This window comes from Mytilus edulis, chromosome 4, assembly GCF_963676685.1.
Source record: "Mytilus edulis chromosome 4, xbMytEdul2.2, whole genome shotgun sequence".
Classification (NCBI taxonomy): domain Eukaryota; kingdom Metazoa; phylum Mollusca; class Bivalvia; order Mytilida; family Mytilidae; genus Mytilus; species Mytilus edulis.
Genome location: NC_092347.1, coordinates 82,923,240 through 82,936,389, shown reverse-complemented (window position 1 = coordinate 82,936,389; position 13,150 = coordinate 82,923,240). Strand labels below are relative to the sequence as shown.

General features: G+C 33.9%; 1 protein-coding gene across 1 annotated transcript; it reads right to left on the bottom strand.

Annotated features, from left to right (window-relative positions):
* Window positions 1-9,438: 9,438 nt before the first annotated feature.
* Window positions 9,439-13,150, bottom strand: LOC139520764 (uncharacterized). The gene is made up of 3 exons (XM_071313692.1): window positions 13,030-13,150; window positions 11,311-11,499; window positions 9,439-10,639 (listed from the first exon to the last, which is right to left on the bottom strand). The coding sequence occupies exons 2-3, from the start codon at window positions 11,465-11,467 to the stop codon at window positions 9,495-9,497; spliced, it is 1,302 nt and encodes a 433-aa protein (XP_071169793.1). The 5' UTR covers window positions 11,468-11,499; window positions 13,030-13,150; the 3' UTR covers window positions 9,439-9,494.

Below are 13,150 nucleotides of genomic sequence, written 5' to 3'. Positions count from 1 at the left end.
TTAAAATGATTTGAACATTACAGGTTTTTTCCCTTAAACTGTCTTACTAATTTGAACGCCCTATAATGAACGTACACATTTCCTATCTCATTTTGACCAGAATTAAGGTTTTTAGCTCCCCCAACCCCCCGGGACGTTCTTCGTTTCCAGCAAATGCTTTTTTTTCAATATCCTTGGAGAGTCGAACAATATGATGCACATCATACCGGGATAGGCTGGAAGTAAGGCATAAGACCATTGTTAATCGCTTTTCTTTACATCAGAAAATGCCTTATTAAAATGGGACTGTGTAATTCAACAGTTTTCCCTTAAAATCTTCTAGAATGAATTTGACTAAGTTATAACATTTTTAACATACACGAAAGGTTAGATGTAACTGACCAATTGAAATGTGTTTACCGCTAGCCGAATTTGAAGTATCAAATGAGTTCTTCAAACATCTACATTTCTTTATCATGAATTTTCTTAAAGATCTCATTTCCATAAATAAACAGTAAGATGGTGCTGACATCAATTTGTTTATTGGTCTTTTATTTGGATAATGACCAACATGGATACCAGTCTTTAACATTATTGAATGATTGTACACTTAAGTTTGCTTCTAATGTGGTTCCACGGCAACAAAAACAATAATGTCTTCATTTAACGAGAAATAATGAAAATGAAGTGTCTGGTACTGTGGACATAATTAAAACATCACTCAATAACGTAGAACTAATGATCAGGGTCTTTGACGGATCAGCTAATTTCCCGCTTTAAATATGGCCGCCATGTCAGCCATTTCATTTGACATTTTTAATAAAGACGATTAATGACAATGAGGCTGCACACTCCTGTTAATTCATTTACATGCTAGACGACTTAACTTTCCATTATTTTGAAGTCTAGCGACATTACAGAGACAGAGACAGTAGCAAGGCTCAAGTAGATCATATTGATAAATGTCAGATGTAAACAAGGACAATTTGCACGCATTTTAAATTAAAAGAAGGAAATTGTTAGTTTAGAAATGTAAGACATATGAAGGTTTTATTTAAAGACAACATATGAACCTATGGTAATAGAATTAAAGTTATCGCTCGCTCAAATAATAAGCTTAAATTGTGATTATTTGCAATTGAATTGATGAGTTTCTTGTCAAAATATGCATTTAACCGTTATATCTTTCATTTGCCCCAATTTGTTTTTTCTCAAGAAAACGAACGCGGATAAATAAAATAAACAAAACAGTCTTTTTGTTTTGTAAAAATAGAAGTAGCTAACTGCTTTCTTATATACTATGTATAAATTGTCACTTTATGTGGTGACGCCGGGTCTTATAAAATCGAAAATTATAAAAAAAAAAAAAGATTATTTTTTTCACTGCCGACAATCATATACATGTATCAACTTAGGTTTTTCATCCTTGGTCGGCGGGATGATATCAGATTTGTACTTTGTGTCTTTTTTTGTTGTTGATGGAATGTATAAATACTCTGCCACGTCCCGGGTCTGTATTTTGCCGGTTGGATGTTTTTTTTTCTGCTTAGTATCGTTCTAAAGAGTTAAACCTTTCTCAACTGTTTTTTTTTTATTATATTTTTCACGGCAGATCTAAAATTGTTTACATGCTACAACTCAACCTGCTGGCTGCAGATCAAAATTAAAATCATCCCCTTTCATAGAAATTTGACAAATGTTCTAAGGTCTTCAAGACGGGAAGACAGACCGATGTAGTCGAACGGCGCTAGCAACGCAGGTACAAATTGTAATCAGTCAGCTATGAGTTATTGCTCTTTGGTCGACGATCAAAGACCTCCTAGTTGACTAACTAGAGGCTATCAAGAGCCTTTGTCGCTCACCTTAGTCTATGTGCATATTAACCAATGGACACAGATACATTCATGACAAATTGTGTTTTTGTGATGGTGATGTGTTTGTAGATCTTACTTTACTGAACATTCTTGTTGCTACAATTATCTATATCTATAATGAACTTTGCCTAGTAATTATAGTGGAAAATATTTTCTAAAAATTTACATAATTTACAAAAAATTATGAAAATTGTTAAAAATTGACTGTAAAGGGCGATAACTCCTTAAAAGGTCATTTGAAAATTTTGGTTATGTTGACTTAATTGTAGACCTTTCTTTGCTGAACATTATTGCTGTTTACAGTTCATCTCTATCTATAATAATATTCAAGATAATAACCAAAAACTGCAAAATTTTATTTAAAATTACTATTTTGGAGGCAGAAAACCAACAAGGGTTTGTCTGATTTGTCTCCAAATTTCAGGGCAAATAGATCTTGATGTGATAAGCAATTTTATTCCTTGACAGATTTGCTCTAAATGCTTTGGTTTTAGAGATATAAGCCAAAATCTACATGTCACCCCTATGTACTATTTTTTTGCCAGGTCACGCCACACTTTTTTTTTAACCAGATACCCCAATGATGATTGTGGCCAAGATTGGTTACATTTGGCCCAGTAGTTTCAGAGAAGATTTTTTTAAAAGAATACTAAATTTTTTGAAAAATGGTTAGAAATTGACTATAAAGGGCAATAACTCCTTAAGGGGTCAACTGACAATTTTGGTAATGTTGACCTTTTTGTAGATCTTACTTTGATGAACATTATTGCTGTTTACAGTTTATCTCTATCCATGATATTATTCATATATATGGTGGCAGCAACCCAACAAAAGGTTGTCTGATTTGTCTGAAAATTTCAGGCCAGATTGATCTTGACGTAATAAACAATTTTACCCATGTCAGATTTGCTCTAAATGCTTTGGTTTCAGAGTTATAAGACAAAACCTGCATTTTACCCCTTTGTTCTATTTTTAGCCATGGCGGCCATCTTGGTTGGTTGGCCGGGTCACGCCACACATTGTTTAAACTATATACCCCAATGATGATTGTGGCCAAGTTTGGTTAAATTTGGCCCAGTAGTTTCAGAGGAGAAGATTTTTGTAAAAGTTGTTGACGACGACTGACGACGGACGCATTTAGTGATGAAAAAAACGTTCTTAATTGTTCTTTTTTTTAAATTCACAAATTAATCAGACAAAGTTAACCATAGATAGATTTAGCTAGTAAGATAAATACTTTTTTCGTTATATAAGTCATCAACTGTTTCGGTTCTTATATACTAGCATACAATCAATTGATTTCAAATACATAGTTACAAACCTGGTATCTTTGATGATCATTTTTATATGACATAAATAATCTAAATCAGCATAAAATTATCTTATCTTAGACTGTTATGCCACTTTGTTGTTTCTTGTTGTTGCTATTGCTAATTTTGAAAAATTCGCCCTATCAATTATTATCTATTATTATGATACCGTACCATACTTTGCCAATCGTTTGGTGCTTGTAGTGGCAGAAAAAGTAAAATAAAAAAAATAATGAACTCCGAGGAAAATTAACTAGAGGCTCTTAAGAGCCTGTATCGCTCACCTGATTCTACTTTTGAAATCATATAAAAAAATATAAAATTTGGCTAAAAGTAACAACACTTGGCCAGCACCTCATAAGGAAAGGAACATTCATGCTATGTTTGATTTCATTCAATTCAGTGGTTCTTTAGAAGAAGACTTTTGTATGCATTTCCCATAGGGTCCTATGTTAAACTACGTCCCCCCATTGGCGGCCATCTTGGATGTTGCAATGACAATAAAGTAACAACACTTGGTCAGCATCTCATTATGAACATTCATGCTATGTTTGATTTCATTCCATACAGTGGTTCACTAAAAGAAGACATTTGTATGTATTTCCCATAGGGTCCTATGTTAAACTAAGTCCCCCACTGGCGGCCATCTTGGATGATGGATCGGCTACAAATTAACAACACTTGGTCAGCATCTCATAAGGAACAGTAATGCTATGTTTGGTTTCATTCCGTTCAGTGGTTCTCTATAAGAAGAAACTTGTATGTATTTCCCATAGGGTCCTATCTTAAACTAAGTCCCCCACTGGCGGCCATCTTGGAATTTGGAATAGCGACAAAGTAACATAACTTGGTCAATATCATTAGGAACGTTCATGCCATGTTTGGTTTCATTCCTTTCAGTGGTTCACTAAAAGAAGTCATTTGTATGCATTTCCTATAGGGTCCTATGTTAAACTAAGTCCCCCTGCTGGCGGCCATCTTGGATGATGGATCGGCTACAAAGTAACAACACTTAGTCAGTACCTCATAAGGAACATTCATGCTATGTTTGGTTTCATTCCATTCAGTGGTTCTCTAAAAGAAGTCATTTGTATGCATTCCCCCTAGGGTCCTATGTTAAACTAAGTCCCCCGCTGGCGGCCATCTTGGATAATGGATCGGCTACAAATTAACAACACTTGGTCAGCATCTCATAAGGAACAGTAATGCTATGTTTGGTTTCATTCCATTCAGTGGTTCTCTATAAGAAGAAACTTGTATGTATTTCCCATAGGGTCCTATCTTAAACTAAGTCCCCCACTGGCGGCCATCTTGGAATTTGGAATAGCGACAAAGTAACATAACTTGGTCAGTATATCATTAGGAACGTTCATGCCATGTTTGGTTTCATTCCTTTCAGTGGTTCACTAAAAGAAGTCATTTGTATGCATTTCCTATAGGGTCCTATGTTAAACTAAGTCCCCCTGCTGGCGGCCATCTTGGATGATGGATCGGCTACAAAGTAACAACACTTAGTCAGTACCTCATAAGGAACATTCATGCCATGTTTGGTTTCATTCCATTCAGTGGTTCTCTAAAAGAAGTCATTTGTATGCATTTCCCCTAGGGTCCTATGTTAAACTAAGTCCCCCGCTGGCGGCCATCTTGGATAATGGATCGGCTACAAAGTAACAACACTTAGTCAGAACCTCATAAGGAACATTCATGCCATGTTTGGTTTCATTCCATTCAGTGGTTCTCTAAAAGAAGTCATTTGTATGCATTTCCCATAGGGTCCTATGGTAAATTAAGTCCCCCGATGGCGGCCATCTTGGATGATGGATCGGCTACAAAGTAACAACACTTGGTCAGCACCTCATAAGGAAAATTCATGCCATGTTTAGTTTCATTCCATTCAGTGGTTCTCTAGAAGAAGTTCAAAATATAAAAAGTTAACGACGGACGACGGACGCCAAGTGATGAGAAAAGCTCACTTGGCCCTTGGGGCCAGGTGAGCTAAATACGGAAAGTCCCTTATTAAATTGCAAATCAAAAGCCCAAACACATCAAAAGAATAGATAACTAGAGGCTCTCAATTACTGTATTTACTGATGTCGGCCATCTTGGTTGGCAGGCAGGGTCATTAGACACTTTTTTTAATATAGATACCCTTGTAATGATTGTGGCCAAGTTTGGTTAAATTTGGCCCATAGTTTTAGAAAAGAAGATTTTTGTACAAGTTACAAATATGACAAAAAGTTGTTCAATATTGACTATAAAGGACAATAACTCCTTAAGGAGTTCTCTGACAATTTTGGTCTTGTTGACTTATTTGTAGATCTTTCTTTGCTGAACATTATTGCTGTTTGCAGTTTATCTCTATCTATAATAAAATTCAAGATAACCAAAAACTGCAAAATTTCCTTAAAATTACCAATTCAGGGGCAGCAACCCAACAACCACTTGTCCGATCAATCTGAAAATCTCAGGGCAGATAGATCTTGACCTGATAAACAATTAAACTCTGTCAGATTTGCTCTAAATGCTTTGGTTTTTGAGTATAAGTCAAAAACTGCATTTTACCCTTATGTTCTATTTTTAGCCATGGCGGCCAACTTGGTTGGTTGGGCGGGTCACCGGACACTATTTTAAAACTAGATACCCTAATAATGATTTTGGCCATGTTTGGTTAAATTTGGCCCAGCAGTTTCAGAGGAGAAGATTTTTGTAAAAGTTAACGACGACGGACGACGACGGACGACGACGGACGCTGGACGCCTAGTGATGAAAAATGCTCACTAGGCCCTTCGGGCAAGGTGAGCTAAAAACACAAGATGATGCGCGTACCCATATATAGTATATAATGGACTTGGTTGATATAAACGAGATGTAGGTCTTGATTGTCAACTTGTGTGACCTCGATTTAAAACAGTGTAAAAATGAAGCCAGTTTGTATAACAATAATACCAATCGCCAAGGCAAATTAAATAAACAGCTGCGCCATGAGCGCATGATACGCCCGACGTCTTGTGTGGAAGTTTTATGCAATAATCATAAATAGTTTCTGAGAAAATTTTAAGCAATAACCGTATATTGTTTTTGAGACACGGCGGGACATGTTAAAACCCCAACCCTGTTTTTTTTAACAAAAAACTAAATATCACTTAAATAAAATTTTGAATCAAAACCAAAAAGTATACAGATCTTTAGATTAATATAACAAAGAAGTGTGTAAAGTTTAAGCAATAATCATAAATTATTTTTGAGATACGGCGCGACATGATGTAAAAAAACCCTCCCCTGTTTAACAAAATACTCAATAACTCCGAAATAAAGTTTTGAATCATCACCAAAAAGTATACAGATCTTTAGATTAATATAACAAAGACATGTGTAAAGTTTTAAGCAATAATCATAAATCGTTTTTGAGATATGGTGCGACATGTAAAAAAAACCTCCTCCTTTTTTACAAAATACTCAATAACTAAAACATAAAATTTTGAATCATCACCAAAAAGTATACAGATATTAAGATTAATATAACTAAGAAGTGTTTAAAGTTTTAAGCCATAATCGATGGGTTGATGTAACAGGTGATTGTTAATAAAATATGTTTAATATTTAAAAAAAAAATAAAAAAGAATCGTTTTTGAGATACGGTGCGACATGTGAAAAAAACACCCCCTGTTTTAGTTACAAAGTGCCGTAACTCAAAAAGTTTTAATCTTATTTTCACCAAAAAGTATACAGATTATTTGACCATCATAAGAAACAACTATGTTAAGTTTCATGAAATTTGAATAAGTCGTTCTCAAGTTACGGTGCGACGTATTTACACCGGACAGACAGACGGACGGACGGACGGACGGACGGATGGACGGACGGACACCGGACCTTTGTATACCATAATACGTCCCGTCAAAATTTTGACGGGCGTATAAAAACGGGTAGTCCATAAAAAATGACTGTCAAACTCAGAAGTAAACGTGACTTTATAAACTTAAAAATATGAATTTACAACTGTCACCGGCTTTGTTTACTAACCGATCCCCGAAATTAAGATACTGACTGTTGATGACGTCAATATGACTTTTGAACAGTCGTATACTACATTTGACTTTATTTACACTAAATCCATCGGATGTTGGATGTGTACTGATTGAAATTTATGTCTTAGATACATGTTATTGGCTTTTAACTAGGCTGTCAGAAACTGCGAGTACTCTCAGACTTGTACTTGGTGTCTCTTTAGTTGTTTGGGATTGCTATATTCTGATGAATTTAGGCTTTTTCAGTTGATTTTTATAGGTTGTTCTAACAAGTTATAAACGGTACCAGGATTATAAGTTAATACGCCAGACGCGCGTTTCGTCTGCATAAGACTCATCAGTGACGCTCAGATCAAAAAGTTATAAAGCCAAACAAGTACAAAGCTGAAGAGCATTGAGGACCCAAAATTCCAAAAAGTTGTGCAAAATACGGCTGATGTTGTTCTGATTCGCCACTGTCTCAGTGTTCAGTGGTTTTTGTTGGTTTATGTATGTAATATTTGTTTTCCGTAAATTGTATTGTTATAAATTAGATTATACGGTATTGTCGAGGGCTTTAAGGTTGTATTGATTGCTTACATCCACTTCATTTGAACTCTGTCATGGGTAACCTGAGGGTACCTAATTTGCACCTATTTTTACTGTTTTTTCAACTACGTTTTGTATTATCTAGACAAAAGTTTCGTGACGTATAAAATTTTCAGACGTCAGACACGCGAATAAATGAATGTGTTTGTAGATAGATGTTTTTGTCTTCTGTTAAATTGTTCCTTTTAAAATTGTTACAGGATGATGACTGCTGTACCAATATTTTGACTATTGAATGTGTTATGTCTGTTTAGGTCATGCATCATTGTAAGTATAACGGAATTTGATGAGAATGTCATCATAGTGAGAGGTTTAGCACAATAAACCAGATTTAATCCACCATTTTCTACATTTGAAAATGCCTGTACCAAGTCATGAATATGACAGTTCTTGTCCATTCGTTTTTGACGTGTTTTGTCATTTGATTTTGTCATGTGATTATGGACTTTCCGATTAGATTTTCCTCTGAGTTCAGTATTTTTGTGATTTACCTTTTCTATGTTGTGTTTTATTTGTAGATGTATCCTTGTTACTATATAGTCACACCAATTTAATTTTGAATCCATATTGAATCATACCCAAATTGCATCCATGCTCAAATTCACATCATTAAAGATCTTAAAAATTAAATAACAAATGTTAGTTCCATTTCTTCAAATATTTAGAACAATTTGACATTAGTCCATGCATACTATCAGTTTTATGAGAAATTAATGCTTGTAACATTTTTAATCTGTTCATTTTTAAAAATGACTTTTTGAGAACGTCGCATTATGACGTTACCGTAGATTTACATTTCCCAATAAACACTCCATCTGTTGATATTTATTGTGAACGTGTTGTTTACATCTAAATACATTCAGTTATGTTGAAAGACGTGTATAATGTCAAATCATAAAACTATTAAGTGTTTAGTCTTTTTTTTTCATTTCTCTTCAAAGATGATGCTTAATTTAGTTCAGCAGTAAATATATAATATAACCATCATGGCTATGATAGTGTTATTATGACATACATAGAAGTGTTATCATGTAATCGAAAAAAAACTAAAATTGTGGCAATTAAACCAGAAAAGACAAGATAGTACAGCAATTCTGATTGCCACACAAATGCAGTGATAAGATATCAACTTGATGACAGAAAAATAAACGCAATTAAGATTGTATTTCTTGGACAAAACATCTTCTATAAGTGTGGACTGCATCTGGAAAATTTGAGACAATGACACTAACTGTTTTCTCAAAACTAATTGCTCTTTTTAAAAAAGAAGAAAGTTGAAATATTAATATATTCCCTCTGTGTAAATCAGATGTAATCTACTCATATTTTCAGGGATAACATTTCTTAGATAGAAGAAGATTACATTGCATCGAATACATATACACTAATAGGGTTCAAATTCGACTTGTCAAAGTCTTATCGGACTAAAAGTACTGTTATACATAACACGAGTAACCTTGTAAATGTCAGGGTAAAATGAAATAGTCCTGATGATGTGCCGTGTCCACTGTAGCAATCCAATATTTGTTTTTGAAAAAGTCCATAAAAGGATACATATAAATTTCTTTTTGGGTTATATTTGTTGTTGGATTTCTAGACATATCTGAAGACCTATAGCCGGATTATTAAGAGACTTTAGGCTATGAACATAATACATAAAATATAAGAATAATTTAATTAAGGAGTCATTTGAATTTATTTCAACAATGAAAAAATCAAAAACAGGCAGGAGACATCATATGATGTTCTCTTTTACTTTGTCGAATTTTGCTTTTAGAAAGCCACTCCAATGGTTTAGCTTGGACGGAATCATTTTCGTATGAACTCAAATCTTTGTTTTGAATATCACTACTATACTTTCCAGTTTTAAATTCAGTTTTCTCACCAACACAACTGTCTTCAATTAAATGAACCGATTGTTCCACTTTATTCTCATTCTGTTTTCTTTGCAACGCGTTGTTATCTTTTAGCTGTACTCTGAAATCGTGTCCGGCAGCGGCTATTTCAACTTTGTCTGTTTTTATTTGGCCTTCCGAACAATATCGCATCATTTTTTCTGGTAAAACTATTTTTGAGTTAACCAAGAACTCACGTAAGTTTGTAGCACTTTTTGTACTTCGTAAAGCTGCTTTGGTGGATGAATTTTGTGAAATCGATATTATATCGTTAGAATCGATATCAACCGAGTGACAAATTCGGGAAATCACATTGTCTTTTATTTCTGAATTGTTGTTATCGTTTGTGTGTTTTTCTTTATTTACATCATCTAAACTTGACCATCGTTTCGTTTGTTTTATATCTTTATCCATCGATTGTTCATTCAGTTTAGAAAATCTATCAATACAATATCTATCTAGATGACTGCTTTTCACACTAATTTCTTTTGTATTTTCGTCCTTATTAGAAGCCCTGAGTTGTGATATTCCGTTGAGACTTGACCTTCTTCTCATATATTGCGAGTCTTGAAACACTGAATTCTCAAATTTCACGCTTCTGTTAAATTCGTTAACATCCATTTTACTCTCTTTTTCCGTATATGTCGAATATTCATCGCATCCATAGGGAAACATTTGTGCTACATCATTTAAACTAGACCTTCGTCTAACACAAGACAAATTTGGATGTACTTTACTTTTATTTGAGTTGTACATTCTGGTATTATTCTCTTTTCGGCCTATTCTTGTTTCTGAATTTTCCTCTTGAGTACATCGTTTAACTGATTTAACATTAGTATTTTCAGATTTTGCAGTAAATCTGAGCTTTTCAACCTTCTTTGAAATTGAATAGTCCAAAGTAATTTTGTCTTTATCGTTGTTGAATGGACTGCTTTCTTGTGGACTGCAAGCATCATCAAACAAATCTGAAATAAGAAAAGTGTTTTAGTGAACGTACTAGATTTTTGTTTTTTAAAGACGACGTAATAAATATATAGAAAGTATCAATTTATACACGTGTTCACAACTGGATCTCAATGTCGTAAACTAAGAACAAAATAGTTAATCCCGTTTTGACACTTTCTTCTAATCAATGTCTTTGATATAAATTTATATAAAAATGTTATATACTAGATTGAAACTCCTGATATCTTTTAACAATATAATCGTCATCGTGCAGTTTTAGTATTCTGTATGTTCGTAGTCAAATGACAAAAACAAATAATTAAAAACAAGAATTTGTCCATTAGTACACGGATGCTCCACTCACACAATCATTTTCTATGATCAGTGGACCGTGAAATTGAGTTAGAAAGAACATAAAATTATCATAAGTAACATGTGTACTAAGTTTCAAGTTTATTAGACTTCATCAAAAACTACCTTGACAAAAACTTTAACCTGAAGCGGGACAGACGAACGAACGAACGATCGAACGAACGGACGTACAGACCAAGAAACATAATGCATATCTACTATCGTAGGTGGGGCATAAAAACCAGTTAACTAAGATAAGGTCCAAAAAAAAAAATCCTGTTCTTACTTTTCAAAATTCACAATCAACAATATACAAGCATTATCTCAATCAACTTTATACCTTCATTTTCTTCTGTTATTGTATCCCCGAACCTTTCAAGAGCTGAATACAAGTTGAATGGTGTAGAGGAACTTTGAAGATCTGATATCACGAAACCATCATCAGATTCTTCATCAAAGAAACTTTTCCCATTGGAATTTCTCTTGTTAAAATACATCGTTACAATTCACAAGCTGGTTCAAAAAAAGTCTGCAAATATAAAATTTTCTATGAATACTAAAATTAATAGAAGATTGATTTAGCTCCTGTAAATTCTTAATCTTGAACTGAAGATTGTCTTTAAGGTTTGTAATTTGCAATTCCAAAGTAGACGTCCTAATATTACTTACTCCAAATGCATACGTCGACAAACCAATGGCAAAACACAAAAACAAAACAAATAGACAAACAACAACCCATAAAACCGAAAGACTGAGCAACACATATATAACCACAATAACTTGGACAGATTTCATGTGCTTTAGAAGGATAGAGAGATCCTGATCAACATGAGTAAATGACTAAACAACCTACTAACTGAATGCAGACTATAGAGATGTATACAAGAATTGCTGTTCATCAATTGGAGTAAAATAAAAACTTAAATGATCAGTTTCATCGCCTATGACACGTGTCATTTAGGATTGAAAAGAGCAGTAGCAGTGTCTGTAAGTTGAAAACAAAGCAGCAACAAGTTTTGTGGCTAAATAGCATAATGTACGCAACAAGACATAACAACGTGTGTTCGCCCTGTATTTACATATTGACTTTTTTGTTGTCAGTTTATTTCGTTCTATGAGTTTGACTGTCCCTCTGTTATTTTTCGCCCATCTTTTTTTTTTTTTTTTTTTTTTTTTTTTTTTTTTTTTTTTTAACTTTTTGTCACAGGACATTTAGCAGACACCATCTGAATGGTCGACCTCATGGTTATGATGTTATAACGTACGAGTTCTCCTTTCCAAATTCGATACTGGCGACACAAGTAAACGGCCTCTTAACCATCGTTATGAACTATTTAAAAATCAACAATCTGCTTTAAAGGTGTCATACCACCAATTACTCCCTCAAATTTAGAAGGTATGTGAAAGTAGGCCTACTCGGACAAAAAAAGTGCATTTGATGTCACTGTTCACCTAAACTAACCAACTAATTTGCAGAAATGAAACTTTTGTTGAAAGAGAAATATATTAAGACCATTTTGAGTCAAAATTTACCTGTCTATGAGTTTGCATTGAAAATTGAGGATTAGTGCGCTCCATAGTATACTAATTTAAGATTTCCAGAAAACCAGGGGTTATTTTTAGTGGTACCTCCTTTCGGAAGCTCTCTTCATTCTTATATGATTTTGAATGTATGTTGAAAATTGGCATGCAGAAAGGTGCACCTGTTCGATTCAGGATATACCTAGTTTCTATGAAGTTAAACTTAAGGTAAAATATTTAGAAAGCTGTGAAAATTGCAAAATTTGGTTGAACAGATAGGGACTTTTAATTGGTGGTATGACACCTTAAAAATATAAATCATTAGTGGAGTCGTACTCTGAGTCAATTTCAACATGTTCAAAGCTATTATCATTTTTAGGCAGATCCTCAAATCAAACCCGAAATCGTGTACAAATTTGTACATATTATTATTATTATATACGAATAAAATTTAAAAACGGGTTAGAATGTATTATTGTTAACGCATAGTTAATTTATGACTTTTTACTTTCTGATATTTAAGATTCCTTTCACTTACCAAGGTTATGGTTGATAATCGTATGCATGTATTTAAAACGTAAATGGTGGCAGCGAAGCTTCCTTAACAGATGCACACTGTCCCAAAACAAAAACAAAAACGTCCCATAGTGTTTCGACCC